General features: G+C 43.1%; 1 protein-coding gene across 1 annotated transcript in view; it reads right to left on the bottom strand.

Moving 5' to 3' along the window:
• Positions 1-14,622, bottom strand: part of POMGNT1 (protein O-linked mannose N-acetylglucosaminyltransferase 1 (beta 1,2-)) — a 36,143-nt gene extending 21,521 nt beyond the window's left edge. Inside the window, exons 1-5 of the mRNA XM_081948314.1 lie at positions 14,389-14,622; positions 12,646-12,842; positions 5,521-5,626; positions 2,635-2,750; positions 1,799-1,864 (exon numbers count right to left, since the gene is read on the bottom strand). Coding sequence (XP_081804440.1) covers positions 1,799-1,864; positions 2,635-2,750; positions 5,521-5,626; positions 12,646-12,756 — 399 coding nt within the window. The 5' untranslated portion in view covers positions 12,757-12,842; positions 14,389-14,622. The remainder of the gene's footprint in view (positions 1-1,798; positions 1,865-2,634; positions 2,751-5,520; positions 5,627-12,645; positions 12,843-14,388) is intronic.
• Between the last annotated feature and the right edge of the window lie 1,048 nt (positions 14,623-15,670).

The raw sequence follows: 15,670 nt of genomic DNA, 5'->3' as shown, positions 1-15,670 counted from the left end.
CAATCCAAAATTGTGTTAGATCACTTCTTCACAAATATGTTGGGACCGCAATTCTATTTTGGGACTGCAGTTGAGACATTGTAGAGTAGATTTTGTTTATATATAAGGACAAACTTCCTGATTTGCACAACAATGTAGTACACCTACAGAGGTTGTGGACTTTCTATTGGAGGAGATTTTTAAGAAGAGACTGAGCAGCCACCTGTCATGGATCGTTTAATTGGCTTTCTGCTAATTGCAAAGGTTAGGACTAGATGATCCTTAAGGCCCCTTCCAACTCTTTAAAATTCTATGTCTGCAACAGAAGAAATATTTTAAAAACATCTGACAGTTTTTTTTCCAGATTAATCCAATTGAGGAATATCTCTGCCCTCTCCTCCCCATTACAACATTGTATGCCAGCATGTATTACCCCAGTAATTTTCTTAAAGAAAAGTGATATGAACATCTGTCACGTTTAGGCAGCTGTGGAGAACTTAATGCTAGGGAAGATCACTGGCTATAAAAGCAAAACTTCCCAGCCATGCAAGTCACAGACTTCTGGAGAAAGAAGAGAGGAAGTTGGCATTTAGAAATTCCTCCCCCAGTAAAGGAGCTTAATGGAAATACAGAATGGTAAGCATCTATTAACTTTTTTGCCAGTTGGGGAGCTCACTGAATCCTGCGTAATTCAGGGAGGATAGCAAATAGGTAGTCCTTGACTTGTGACAATAATTGAGCTTGCCTCTTATAGTCTTACATCATGCCAGTTGTTAAGTGGGCCACCATTTGACATCTGATTTTTTTGCAGTGGTCATTATTATTATTTTATTTATTATTTCTTAGATTTTTAGACCGCCCCCTCTCCCAAAAAGGGACTCGGGGCGGTGTACAGTCAATGCAAATAAAATACCGTCATAACAATAAAATACATTTAAAATACATTTAGAGGGGGAGATAGACTGTACAAGAAATAAATACCTAAAAACATCCCAATTAAAACCCCAAACCCAATTAAAATAAATCCCCGGGAGGTAAAACTAAGAAAGTGCCAGGCCAGCTGATTGAAATAGGTGAGTCTTTAACTTTTGACGGAAGGAACGGAGGTCGGTGGTAGTTCGAATGTCAGGGGGGAGGTCATTCCAGAGGGTTGGGCCCATCACAGAGAAGGACCTACTCCTAGGTGTCGCCCGCTGGCATTGCCTAGCGGACGGCACCAGGAGGAGCCCCTCCCTGTGTGAGCGGATAGGTCGCAGGGACGTGTGTGGTAGGATGCGATCCTGCAGATAACTAGGTCCTATGTCCATTAAATGAACCGTCATTCTAAATCACGATCATATGAACGCAGGACACTGTAAAAAGCCATAAATGCAGGGCAGTTGTTGAGTGTCGAAAATGTGGTGAAACCTACCCCCACCCCGGCCATTGGAATCCAAGTCATAGTATCTTTTGGCGGGGGGGAGTTGTTGTAACTTCAAATGGTTTCTAAGCAACTGTTTCTAAAGCCAAAGATTGCCTTTATTACCTAGACTTCCTTTTACACTGAGCTTTAGTACTGGGCAATACAGGCTTGGCATAGAGCTAGAGGTCTAGAACCTTGCTGAAACCTTCAGTGGAGTTTAAAATACTTTTCTAAAACTCTGACCAGAACTTTGACCAAAAATTCTACTCCAAGGTACAGCTGCTTTGGACTTCAGTGATGGTTGAAGAATAGTTTGGTGGAAATGTAAGAAATTCCACATAGCCTTTGCTCTTTTTTTTTCAGAGGAAGGAGGAATCTGACCTCATTTAGGTCAGATTTATGTTCTTCCTCACTTACCGTGGCTTGATTTAACACAATGACATGGATGCCTCTGCCTTGTTCCCGGGCTTCATCTTCTAAAACCTATACAGTAACAAAAGCAATTGTTATCAAACTATCCTTTTTACACCTCTTACCCCTTATCAATCCTCGGCTGTTTCTTATACATCATTTTCTTCCAAAAATTACAAAACTTTGTTTTGTAACCCCAAATCCCGCTGAACTAACTTTTGCAAACCTAGCATGTTGGAAAGAAGTATACTCAGCTTTTGTTATAAGAACTTGGAACATGAGATATAAAAGCATTATAAGATGAAAGCAACTCATCAAATTGTTTTATGATATGTATTTGTACATATGTGTATGCAGACACATAGGGAAAACACACTACAACCTTCCTGCATTCCTTACAAAAACACTACTCTTGTACATTGCAATAAGAACAGAAAATGTGCTCTTTCTATTAATAAACAGACTGTTTTTTTTTTTTAAAAAATTGCTATGTTCCTCTATCGTGAATACATTCATTTAGAAATGTTATTAAAAATTAAAGGTCATACAAAGACACAAAATGGATATTGCATATTTAAAGTTACTAAATATACTAACTTGCTGGCCTAATAGGACACAATTAAACTGATAGCTGGAATACACTCTCTCTCTCTCTCTCTCTCTCTCTCTCTCTCTCTCTCTCTCTCTCTCTCTCTCTCTCTCTCTCTCTCTCTCTCTCTCTCTCTCTCAAATAATACAGTAAGAGACTGTCCAATTCAAGAAGCACTCCTTCATAGTAAACCATGTGAGAATTTATTATTGCCCTGATTCTTGCATCTTACACCTGCAGTGCGGATTCTCACCGTGGTCCCATCAACTGCAACATAAACCTTGGAACGACTGGAATAGACCTCAATGTCCAGAACTTTTCTGCTATTGATAGGCCGCCGAGGGATCTCTAGCTTCTGCAAACTTTCATCTAGGAAATGAGAGCGCACCATATTTTAGATTCTTATGGACATACCTTTAATGCTTTTATCCTGTAGTAATCTCTCCATAAATTATGAACATTCTGAAAGGCCTCTGAAAGGCCTTCTGTATACAGATAGTTCTCATTTAGCAACTACCTCCAACAGCGACCATTCACTGTTATGACAGTAATGAAAAAATAACTTTGTGATCACTTCTCACATTTACAACCTTCTCAGATTTATAAAACAAAGGAAAGCTGAAATAAGTTTGTAAGCATGGTTGGGATATCACTTGTGACTGCTTTGCTTAACAACCAAATTGCCAGTCCCCAAATGTGATCGCCAAATGAGGACTAGCTGTATACCAACAGGTATGGTGAGGTTGATTCGTGAAAGCACAGATAGAACATTTAACGTGGAAGCATGTAGAATTATCGCCCAAAGAACATCATGTTATCTATATAAAAAGCAAACTTAACATTTTCCTTCCATTTAGTTTTTAACAGCCTGCAGCATAAGATTAAAGACTTCAACTGAGAGGAGGAGGAGCCAACATCGTGACGATACGGATTCTCTCTTCTTCACTACTGCAGGTGTTTCCCCCCCCCCCCCTTCTTCTCTAACTCATTCAAGAATTTGACTTTTTTTTAACTTGGAATATAAAAAAGATACAAAAGGAAACAAAGAAAATTGTAACAACAGAGGGAAAGAAAAACGCTGCTAGTCGGAGGCTGGAGGTTTGTGTATTGGAAACAAAACACTCTTACTTTCCTCACTGATTATTCTGGCTTGGCACTTCAAGGTCTCACTGTTTGTTTATAGAGAGTGCTAAGAAGAAAAGCATACAGGTGTCCCTTTGAAGTATATCTTTAAACAGAGAAAAGTGAAAATAAGACCTTATTGTGAATTTATGCTTAATCTTGTAAAAACCTTCCAAGCCAGAGCAGCAGTGTTTGTCAGCTGGAGTTAATGGCACAACTTCAACAGCAGAAAGAAATTTTAAGCCTGCAAAAGATATTGTTAGAAATTCAGAAATTATCAAATACATTTGAGAGAACAGAGAAGAAGTTGGAAAACCTAGAGCATCTAACAGTAAAATATGATGAAGAAGTTGGAAATGTTTACCAAGTGGAAAAAGTGGAGGTTAGAGTCCTAAAAACTGAAGAGGAAAATGACCATAAATTAAATCCACTGATATTTATGGTGATTGGTTTGTGTCTGGAAATGGAAAGAGTGGAACACTGAAAGAGGAATTAAATGGAGGGGAACTCTACCCCAGATGGCAAGATACAGAAGAAGAAAAAACAAAAGAATTTATGGATTTAAAGATAGAAATTTTATTAGCAACATCATTGATAACACTAATGTCAATTAAAGATAAGTTGATTAAGGAAACAGAAGAAGGGCATCGAAATTATATGAGAGACTTAATAAGCAATGAGTTGCTAAGAGGAGTCCATACAAATTTGATTAAGGAGATGATTAGAGGACTGATACCACAAATGGCAGAAGACATGAGACTGTTTTTCTACTGGAAAGATACAGGTTGATAGATGGAAGTGTATAATTTAAAACTAGTTAAACTTAGTGAAATTTAGTGACAATAGATATAGTCAAATAAATAATTGATAATGATAATAATATATACATATATATTGTTATGATAAGTAATAATTGGATATAAATATTGAATGGTACCCATGAAAGGAAGATTAGAAATCTTTCTGGTTATATATAAAGGCTAATAAAAAAGAACTAAGTTAAATTTAGTTGAGTTTTGATTATTAGGGGGGAAAATGTTATGATACAGGATACAGTCAAATAAAGGAGGGATAATGATAACAACGTATATATATGTATGGGTACAATATAATGAAACTGGAAGTAAATTGCAAACAGTGATTTGGAAAGGAGGATTCGAAATTTTTGTTACTAAATATTATGGATGTTTAGTTAGAATAGGCCATAATGATTGAGTGTTATTGGAGGATTTTAGAAATAGCAAATGAAATGCCAGGTTGTGGTTACGTTTTAAACCTTGATATATTTTATGATGAAGGACGTTTAAACAATTGTAGTCAAATGAAAAATGGAGGTATGGTGATGGTAACATGTATAAATATCTGAGTTAAAATACTTGAGTTAATATGAATTATGATGACTATGGAAGAGATGCACAAAAGTCTTCTGTAACAACTGATACACTTTCTACAGTATGTAAAGAAGGAGGATTCTTTGTGTTGTGTTTGTTTTGAAAATTAAAAATAAAATAAAAAATAAAAAATTGACTTCAACTGAGTGTTACTTGATTTGAAAATTCTAGTTGTAATGGTTGCTTAGTTAAACTACTTTTAGTTTTAGATTAGTCAGTTTTCATTTGTAAATACAAGAAATCCAATCTTCCGGTTCTGCTTCCCATGGACACTGAAATCAATTTTCCCATGGACATATTTTTTGTCAGAATATAAACCATGGCTTACTTGCTTACCTGAAAATGTTTAAAGTCTGTAATATATCACCATATATTTCCTTAAGAAATAGTGTCTTTCTCTTTCTAAACTATCAAAAACTATTTTGTGAGCAAAACTATCAAAAATTTAGACCATATTCAATGCTCCTATAACTAGGAATATGGGATGGGATTCACCGGTAAGCAATGTTGCATAGTACATTCTATTCTCCAATCATAGAACAGCACACATTCCCTTTCTCCCAGAACATGCCTACTAATCACACAGTATATTCTAATACCACCATCTAATCACATTTCCTGCTCACCATAATCATGAGCTGAATCGTCTTCTTCATTGGCTGCCCTTCTAGTGTCCAAGATCAACTTTATGTTCACAATAACAGTTACCAGCAAGAAAAGGACCGCTCCCATCTGTAAGACAAAACTCTCCTTTATTAGATTAGGAGAAAATAGATTTGGAAAACCTGATGCTTAAAATGCCTACGTGATGAAAACAGAGATTTTTATGCTAACCAGGAAGGACCTAGCACTGGAAAAGTGAATGAGTTTTGGGGACTTCTTTGTTGAACTCTCCCATTGTTCTTTAGGGATTAAATTTAGTTCCTGCTTCCATTTACCTCTATTTTCTTCTTTTAAAAAAAGTCTCATTTTGTGTATTGGTAGCTTCTCTATCATTGTGTATCATGTACTTCCTTTATCATGTATAAGGATGAAATAGAAGAACAAAGTGCTTTGTGCAGAATATATCACATTTGTATAACATATTGTATGGTACTATAATGATTAAGCCTCTGGTGATGAAGGCGCAACGAGTATATAGGTTTCTATGGGAAACCTGAACGAGTCCTGTCTACGTGTAGCTAAGGTGTCAGGATCTCCCACAGCACTGACAGCTCTATATTAAATTGGCTATTTTAAGACACTGGGATCCAGACAAGACATTGCAATACATTTGTCATACCTTCCTGACTGCTGCACTGTCAGCCTCTAGAATGTAGTAGGATAAATTTATCCCCTTTTTGTGGGAAGATAAAATGTCTAAGAAATCCATTATTAGTCACAAATCATCAGCGGTAAATCCAAAACAGAACCGGGAACTGCGTTTCAAAAAGCTGTTTTCTATCCCATGTTCTCCTACAAATGTTTCATGACTTGGACTTGGAAGGCCCAGAGCGGTCCACATAAGGAAAAGGTGTTTTGGTTATATAATAGGTGACAGGTGTAAGAGAAACCCAGATTTCCCCAGTTCACTTCAGATCACTTTTGGGGTCCTCGGGTGAGTACATTTGTTTCATATGGAACTACTGGCATGACTGCAACCTACCTAGCATCCCAGAAAAAAATGGCTATTAGTCCACTGGCTTTTGATCATGGCAATCACAACTGCCATGGAGCTGGAAGTTTACCAACTTCATGTGTGCATTTATCTCGAAGTATCAACATATTAGAATGTACTTTTGGAAGGAAGGAAGGAAGGAAGGAAGGAAGGAAGGAAGGAAGGAAGGAAGGAAGGAAGGGAAGGAGGGATTTTTTTTTTACTTTATAAAACCTTAACCTTTGAAAAAGCATAGCTCTTCCTCATAAATCTGCACACTAAGATCCCCAATGGTTTATGCAAATTACTTGGAAAAAAAACAAACCCAAGCCAGACAGTAGCCCCAATAGTGTTTTGTATCAGAAATAGCTCCAATCATTTACTGTATCTCAATGCAGGTCTACCACCAGAATTTCAACTGGATAAATCAATCAATGAAGGCTTTAATTGTTCTTAGTGGTTCATTTATGAGCTGCTGCTATTTCCTCAGCCAGTACTTTGATGTACAACTTTGATGTACTTGTATATAATCTGAACAGTGGCCTACAAGGCCCCCCTCATTAATGAGTTGATCTCTGAGGGGGAGCTAGACCTTGCAGGGATAACGGAAACCTGGTTGGGCCACGAGGGTGGTTTACCCCTCATGGAAATGTGCCCACCAGGTTTCCGTGCATTCCATCAGCCTCGGGCCCTGGGTAAGGGTGGTGGGGTGGCGGTAGTTATACGGGAAGGTCTAGAGCCGAGGGAGTTCACTGTTCCTCAGATATCCGGGTGTGAGTCCCTTGGTGTGAAATGGGGCCCACGGAGGCAGTTGGGTTTGCTGATTGTATACTTGGCTCCTCGCTATACATCAGCAGCCCTGCCCGAGCTCCTCGAGCTGATCTCGGAGACGGTGGTTGAGATCCCCAGGCTTATGGTCATGGGGGATTTCAACCTGCCGTCGACGGGAGCAGCATCTGAGGTAGCTCGGGAGTTCATGGCTTCCATGACAGCCATGGGCCTGACCCAGTTAATTCAGGGCCCCACACACGAAGGAGGCCACACATTGGACCTTGTCTTTGTATCTGAGCAGTGGACGAGTGATCTGGGTAGAGGGGATTTTACTGTTACACCCCTGTCATGGTCTGATCACTCATGTCTCCGGCTTGACTTTCCTGGCGCTACCCCCCACCGCGAGGAGGCGGGACCAGACGGTCCACGCTGGTACCGCCCCAAGTGCCTGATGGAGCCGGATAGGTTCCAGACGGAGCTTGGGCCATTACCTGTAGCCCTGACCCGCGCTCGGTCGGAGGACCTAGCGGCCGCCTGGAATAGGGCGGCGGCTGGGGCCTTGGACCGGGTTGCGCCTTTGCGACCTCTCCTGCGGCAGCGACCCACCCGGGCTCCTTGGTATACCGAGGAGCTGAGGGTGATGAAGCACCACAGGAGACGTCTAGAGAGCAGGTGGAGGTCCTCACGCTCCGAATCTGATCGAACACAGGTAAGATCCTACTTGCGGACCTACCTGGTGCCATTAAGGGCGGCCAAACGTAGATATTGTGCCACCCTTATTGCGTCCGCGGATAACCGCCCTGCCGCCCTGTTTAGGGTGACCCGCTCCCTCTTGTCACAGAGGACGCAGGGGGCACCCTTACAGGGCAGAGCAGAGGAATTTGGGGAATATCTGCAGGACAAAGTCGCTCAGATCCGGAGCGGATGGGCCCCACTCAGTGGACCAGACGAGCCACCAACAGCGAGTCTTGTGAGACCATCCTGGGAGGAGTTTGATTCTGTTGCCCCCGAGGATTTAGATAGGTTGCGTGGACGGCTGCGACCCACCACATGTTTAATGGACCCGTGTCCCTCCTGGTTGGTACTGGCATCTTGGGAGGTGACACGAGGCTGGCTTCTGGGCCTGGTGAATGCCTCATTGGGTGAGGGATCCTTACCAACCGCCTTGAAAGAGGCGGTGGTGAGGCCCTTACTTAAGAGGCCCTCACTCGACCCAATGGAGCTAGCTAACTATCGTCCAGTCTCCAACCTTCTGTTTCTAGCGAAGGTTGTTGAGAATGTGGTGGCCCAGCAGTTTCCACGACACCTTGACGAATCCGAGTATCTAGACTCACGCCAGTCCGGCTTCCGACCTGGGCACAGCACAGAGACAGCCTTGGTCGCGTTGGTTGATGATCTCTGGAGGGCCAGAGATAGAGGTTGTTCCTCTATCCTGGTCCTATTAGACCTCTCGGCGGCTTTTGATACCATCGACCATGGTATCCTATTGCGCCGGTTGGAGGGGATGGGAGTCGGAGGTACCGTTTTGCGGTGGTTCGGCTCCTACCTCTCCGACCGGAGGCAATGTGTGTTGACAGGGGGACAGAGGTCGACCACGAGGCCACTCACTTGTGGGGTGCCACAGGGGTCGGTCCTCTCGCCTCTCCTGTTCAACACATATGTGAAGCCGCTGGGTGAGATCATCCGTGGTTTTGGGGTTGAGTATCACCTCTACGCTGATGATACTCAGCTGTATATTTCAACTCCAAACCACCCCAACGAGGCTGTCGAAGTGATGTCCCGGTGTTTGGAGGCCGTCGGGGTCTGGATGGGGGACAACAGACTTAAACTCAACCCCTCCAAGACTGAGTGGCTGTGGCTACCGGCACCTCGGTTCAGCCAGCTGATTCCATCGCTGGCCATAGGGGGCGAGCAATTGCCCCCTGTGGAACGGGCATGCAATTTGGGCGTCCTCCTTGATGCCCGGCTGTCAATGGATGACCATGTGGCGGCCGTGGCAAGGGGGGCGTTCCACCAGGTTCGCCTGGTGCGCCAATTGCGCCCCCTACTGGACCGGGATGCCCTACGCACGGTCACTCATGCGCTGGTGACGTCCCGCCTGGATTACTGCAATGCTCTCTACATGGGGCTGCCCTTGGGACGCGCCCGGAGACTGCAGTTAGTTCAGAATGCAGCCGCGCGGGCTGTGATGGGGAGTACGAGGTACTCCCACGTAACACCTCTCCTGCGCGAGCTGCATTGGCTACCTGTGGTTTTCCGGGTGCGTTTCAAGGTGCTGATTACCATCTTTAAAGCGCTCCATGGCACGGGACCTAGTTACTTGCGGGATCGCATCCTCCCACATACATCCCTGCGGCCAATACGCTCACACAAGGAGGGATTTCTCCTGGTGCCATCCACTGGACAATGCCGGCGGGCGACACCGAGGAGTAGGGCCTTCTCTGTGATGGGCCCAACCCTCTGGAATGACCTCCCCCCCGACATTAGAACCACTTCTGACCTCCGCTCCTTCCGGCAAAAACTGAAGACTCACCTGTTCCGATTAGCAGGCCTGGCATAATTCAACTGTCCCTCCTGGCAAATGTACTATATCTGGTTATTTTAGGGATTTTTTAATTTACTGTATTTGTTTTTAGGGGTTTGAATTTATTTTATATCTGCTTTGTACAGTTCTTTTAACGGCATTTTAACCTCCTCCATGTCAACTGTCAACTGTACATATTTAATTTTATTGTATCTTGTTATATTTTGTATGAACTGTACACCGCCCCGGGTCCCTTTCGGGAGAGGGGGCGGTCTAGAAGCATTAAATTAAAATTAAAAAATTAAATTAAATTAAAATTAAATTACAACCTTTGGGGCACCAGGGACTGGTTCCATGGAGAAATGTTTTCCACAGACCAGAAGAGGGCGTGGTTTTGCATACTGCCTGGATGAGGTTTGCTTGTTTGCGTGGACCTGTTGCTGACATGCCACGGACTGGTGCCACACCGCGGACTGGGGTTTGGGGACCCCTGGACTAGAAGACTTCCAAGATCCCTTCCAACTGTTATTCTGTTATATGATTCTGCTTAAATGAACTAATTATCATCCATATCCAATGGCACGGAACTTTCTGCAAGCGTTAATAAGATCCTTAGCAGGAACTTTTGTCCATCCTATTCCTTGCCAGCAAAAGTACCTGGGTACCAAGTTGCTTTGTAAAAAGGAAAAGAACAAAGAACACCCTAGGTTATGCCTGGCTTCGAGGCATATGCAGCACAACCTTAACCATCACTTCTGAATAAGGCATAATTGGCTTGATTACCCATGCTACAATACAATCTGTAACTGACCCATTCAACTGCTTGGTTAAAACCAGAAAAGCAATGCACATGACTTTTAGATGTATCAAAATGCTCAGATAAATCACATGTGAAGGTGATGTGATGTGAAGGTGAAGGCAAAGAAAATTCTATGTTCAGACAGACAATAGAAACTGGATACATTGAAGTATCAGTGAGTTTCAATGAATCTACAAAAAAGTTCAGTCTAGCTGCAGCAACGAAGCGTCTGTAAAGCACAGATTTCCTTTTAAGGCAACCTTACTTGTTCTGGATTTAAAATACTAGCACATCGTCCCCAGTTGGGGTGGGGGGGTGGGGTGGGGGGACAACTATTCTGAAAAATGCTGGTGGAGAATTTAAAGTCCAGAGCACTTAGAAACCATCATTACTAAAACAAGATTTGTAGCGAGTGGGATACAAATTACTATGTTACAAAAGGATCTTGTCCTGAAATGGACAAACTACGTGCCACCTACTGGAGCTGTAAGCATTCACACTAAGTTGGAACTCTTCTCAGATTTCTTTTACCATGATACATCACTGGTTGGATAGAAAAGTGGAATATATAGAATGGAAACCTGAAATTTTTTTATTAGGAATAATGTCTGCAAAATACAAAAAAGAAACCCAGTATTTAATACTACATATAATTACAGCGGCAAGGATTGCTTTTGCCCAGAAATGAAAAAACAAACTAACTCCAAGTGAAGATGAAATAATAAGAAAGGCTATGGACTGTGCTGAAATGGACAAACTAACTAAAGAAATTCAGGGAAAAGAAGAATCATAATTCTATCAGATATGGGATAAATGGTATAGGTGGATGGAGGAAAGAAACAAGAATCAATGAAGGAATATAGCAAAACTCAAAAATAATAGTTATGAGTAAAATAAGAGAGTTAAGAATGGTGAAATCCAAATGAAATACAATAGAAGGGGAAATAATATAAGGTGAGCGGCATCGATTGATAATTGCTATTAGAAAGAACAGGAAGCTCCTGTTTGTATTGCATTGTGTAAATGTGTTGTACGTCTAAGTTTTGTGCGTGTGTATTTTACCGTACATGGTTAATAAAATAAAAGAAACAAACAAACAAAAGGACCTTCATTTTCCTCTGAAGTGAGGTTGGCCCTAATCCTTTTGGTCTTCTGGAAAGACCTCAAAACACGTCTAACGCCCGCCCCCCAATCAGGCTGGGAATCTCCTAGTACCAGGGAGCCCCATGTGTAAACTGAACCATGCAGAATATTCTGATTCCAACCTTCTTGTGATCTTCTTATTTGTGTTTAATTGTGTAAGCATTTTAAGTGGTTTTATTATATGTTCTAATACTTGATTTTGTATTGTACTCTGCCCAGTCATCTTGTGTAAGATGGATAATTCAACTCACAATAAGACTTCTATTCTTGTGTAAGGTCTGAACCACTTATTTCTTTTCGAAACGTGCAGTCGTACGATCAAAAAAAAAGGATACAATTTATGAATTATAGCCATCAGATGTATCAGTCTGGAAATGGTTTAAAAACCCTTTATTATAGATTTTCAAAATATTTAATGCAAAGTGCATGCAATGGCCTTTAGGCAGGAAAAAAAACTAAACAGAAAAATAGTAGGTGGATGTCCAAAAGAAACAAGTTCAGATTATATGACCTTGTCTGATACATTGATACATTGTCTGATACATAATGTCTTAATGTTCCAAGCTGAGTAATTCTTACTGAAACATGAGCTTTCATAGCCTGTACTCCTGCCTGAAGGACAGCTTGAATTATAATAGATCTGCTAGCTTGCAAAATCCTACACCATCCTGTCTTCCCAAAGTAGTGCATCCATTTGTGTAAATATGCTCTTGAGGCTATATAAAGAATATCACCTCCAAGTGATTCCATTTCAAGGATTACTGTTCCTTAAACATCATAATCCAGAAGTATATAAAGCCAAAGATCTTTGCTAATCACCTTATCAGATATAATGTTCCCCATTACCAAAGTACCTAAATGGAAGGACTTCTTCTCACCTGACAGAGTCTTCGGAGTGCCCTCTGATTTGTCAACTTGTACTTCCAGGCCAGGTACCAGCTGCGTTTCTTCCACGGCTTGGGTTGTGGGTTAGGCTTCCATTCATCCATCACAGCAGGGCAAAGGCGACAGCAGTAGATAACATGAGGCAACTGTCACCATCTACTCTTCTCTCATTGAATTCTTCAAGTTAAATCTGGCAAGACAAGGTAAACAAATAAAATGAAAGGAAGAGCTGGTCATATTTAGGTTCAAATGTCTGAGAGAATGTCACTAGGTTTTGCTGTTTTTTAAAAAAAACTTCAAGTTTGCACAAATATTTCATTCACATTATTTATTCTGGGTAGCACACTTGGAAGTTTGCAGAATGTAATGGTGTGACAAGGACAGACTGGAAGGAATGACAATGAATTCTTTTGTCAGGGAAAACTAAAAGGAGAATGAAGACTATTGAACATGGAGCCAAGCAAAGGACCTTGAGTTTTATGCAACATCCCCCCCCCAAAACCATATTATATTCATATTGTGTATGTATATGTGCAATCCTTGCCCCAGAAAATGTATTTTCAGATTAAGAGAACCTTCTGCAGATGTTGGCGACAGCCAGAAAATGGGTGGGAGAGACAAGATCTTAGCATCATCCAGAAAATGTTGTCCCATTTCCATTCTCAGAAAGATAAAATTAAAAGAAAAAGCTGAACATGCTAGAAATGGCATGGGGATTGATCTAGGTTTGCAATGCTTGTTGAAGAACCAGATGGAGCTGGTTCTGAATTTCCCATATAGAACCATCCTGCCAATACTGCTATGAAAAGAATTCTTCTATGAATTGCCTTCTGATCCAGATCTCAATAGAGCTCTACAGACTCACACATCAAAGTGATAAATATTATTTTAAAAATTCATCCTTCAGAGCTGGCTGGAGAATTCTGGGAGTTGAAGTCCACAAGTCTTAAAGTTGCCAAGTTTGGGGACCTCTGCTTTAGAATCAGCATCTGTGCTAAGGCTTCATGCCCTAAAGATATTTTCTGGAGAATATTTTTTTTTAAAAAAACAGCTTCCTCAATCTGCTATTGTCTACCACATTCTCGACTTCACATTCTGGACTTCAAATCCCACGAAGCTCTTTCCTGGGGACGTCCCATTCACCGACAGGCCAGCCGGGCATTTTTCTAAGAATGATAGGGGCAACAACATCTGTACAAACCATCCGGTTTTAGATTACCCATAACATTTGCCAACCCTTCTCACAAATTACCCCAACCCAAAGCAAAGCTTATATCCAGAGTGACGTTCAGCAAGGAAACGGGAACGCCGCCTGGAGCTCTGGAATAAAAGGCGGAGGAGCGTCTCAAACAAAAACAAGCAGAAATCCCTAGGCAGGAGAGGAGGGGAAGAGAAGAAAGGCAGCATCGGCCACCAAACAAAGGAGCCGGGCACCCTGTAATTGTCTCAAAACAAACCCCCGCGCGTGGGCCGGGCGATGTCTTTTCTCCTCTCACCTGCCTGTTTTAATAAACGAGGCGGATTTGGAAGCGCGTTCAAAAGGAAACGAATTAAGTAAGACGGAGGAACCGGTTGCCCCAGGAAGGGGGTGGATGGTGGTGGTGGTGGTGATGATGATGATGGTGATGATGCAAAATGAACCGTGAGAGGCTGGGAAAGGACACCCACCTACCCCTCCCGCTTTCCCCAAGCGAATCCCTTTCCATCCTCACACCCCCTTGCCGTTCTCCACTCACCGGCGCTGCTGAAACCCGGCAGGCCCAGCCACGGAGCTTTCTCCATAGCCCGGCGCCGCGCTCTCAGGAACTCCAGCCGCCCCTGCTACGAGCGCGGGTGGAAGCACAGCTGCTGTCGACACCCTTTCACCGAAAAGCTGAAATGAAGGCGCCGCTCCGCTTCCGGCGCGGGATATAAGCTAAGAAGCCTGGGTCTTAAAGGAGACGGCTCGAAAGCAAGAAGGCAAGTGGCCAGGTTGGGGTCGACGGGGGCGGGAGGCGGAGCGGCCGGAGAGGAGGCAAGGCTTCTCTGCTGAAAAGGATCGGCGGCGGCAAAAGCCAGCTGCAAGAAAGGAGCCCGCGTAGCGCAACCTGTGATTGGTTGTCTCGGTTGTCTATTCAAGTTGGGGGCCCTCCTTTGAAAGACGGCGGGGGGAGTGAATACTCCAGCCTTCAGTCTCTCTCCTCTCTGTCTGTGAGGTGGGAGCTCGTGCCTGGCTCCCCCTCTCCGGCGGTGTGGAGACCAGACCCGCATTGGGCTGAAGGAGGCGAGAGGGGCGAGAAGAACTGCCTCCCCCGGACTTGGCCTACATCGAAGTCGAGGTTTTTGCCAATATAGAAATCGTTGGAGGGAAATGTTGACACGGTCCGGACACACGCGTGGTCCGTCGCTGGCTTACGCATGAGTTTTCTCCTCGAGGCTGCCGTCTGGAATCCCCTGGGTTTAAAGAACACCCCCTCCTTCCAGCAGGCGGATTTCGGGGACTTCCTTCCAGGCGGCTTATACTTTGTGTGAAGCTTTCATGGGGTCTGGCGCTGAATGCCACGTGTGAGGTTTATAGATCATCCTTTATGCCTAGGTGTTATAAAGGTAAAAGTAAAGGTTCCCCTAACGCATAGGTTCCCGACTCTAGGGGGCAGTGCTCATCTCCATTTCAAAGCCAATGAGCTAGCACTGTCCAAAGACGTCTCCGTGGTCATGTGGCCAGCATGACTAAATGCCGAAGGAGCCGGGAATGCTGTTACCTTCCCACCAAAGGTGGTTCCTACTTTTCTACTTGCATTTTTGCATGCTTTCGAACTGCTAGGTTGGCAGAAGCTGGGACAAGTAATGGGAGCTCACTCCGTTACGCAGCACTAGGGATTCGAACCGCTGAACTGCCGACCTTCTGACTGACAAACTGAGCATCTTAGCCCCTGAGCCACCGCATCTCTTGAACCACCGCATTGGTTTTTATAAAGGGTACCAAATCAGTGTTGCTTGTTCAACTAACATAATTCTCCCGGGACACCCAGTACTGTA

The sequence above is a fragment of the Natrix helvetica genome (assembly GCF_964273705.1).
Source record: "Natrix helvetica genome assembly, chromosome: 3".
Classification (NCBI taxonomy): domain Eukaryota; kingdom Metazoa; phylum Chordata; class Lepidosauria; order Squamata; family Natricidae; genus Natrix; species Natrix helvetica.
The sequence above is the reverse complement of the archived record's forward strand: the minus strand, read 5'-3'. Positions and strand labels throughout refer to the sequence as shown.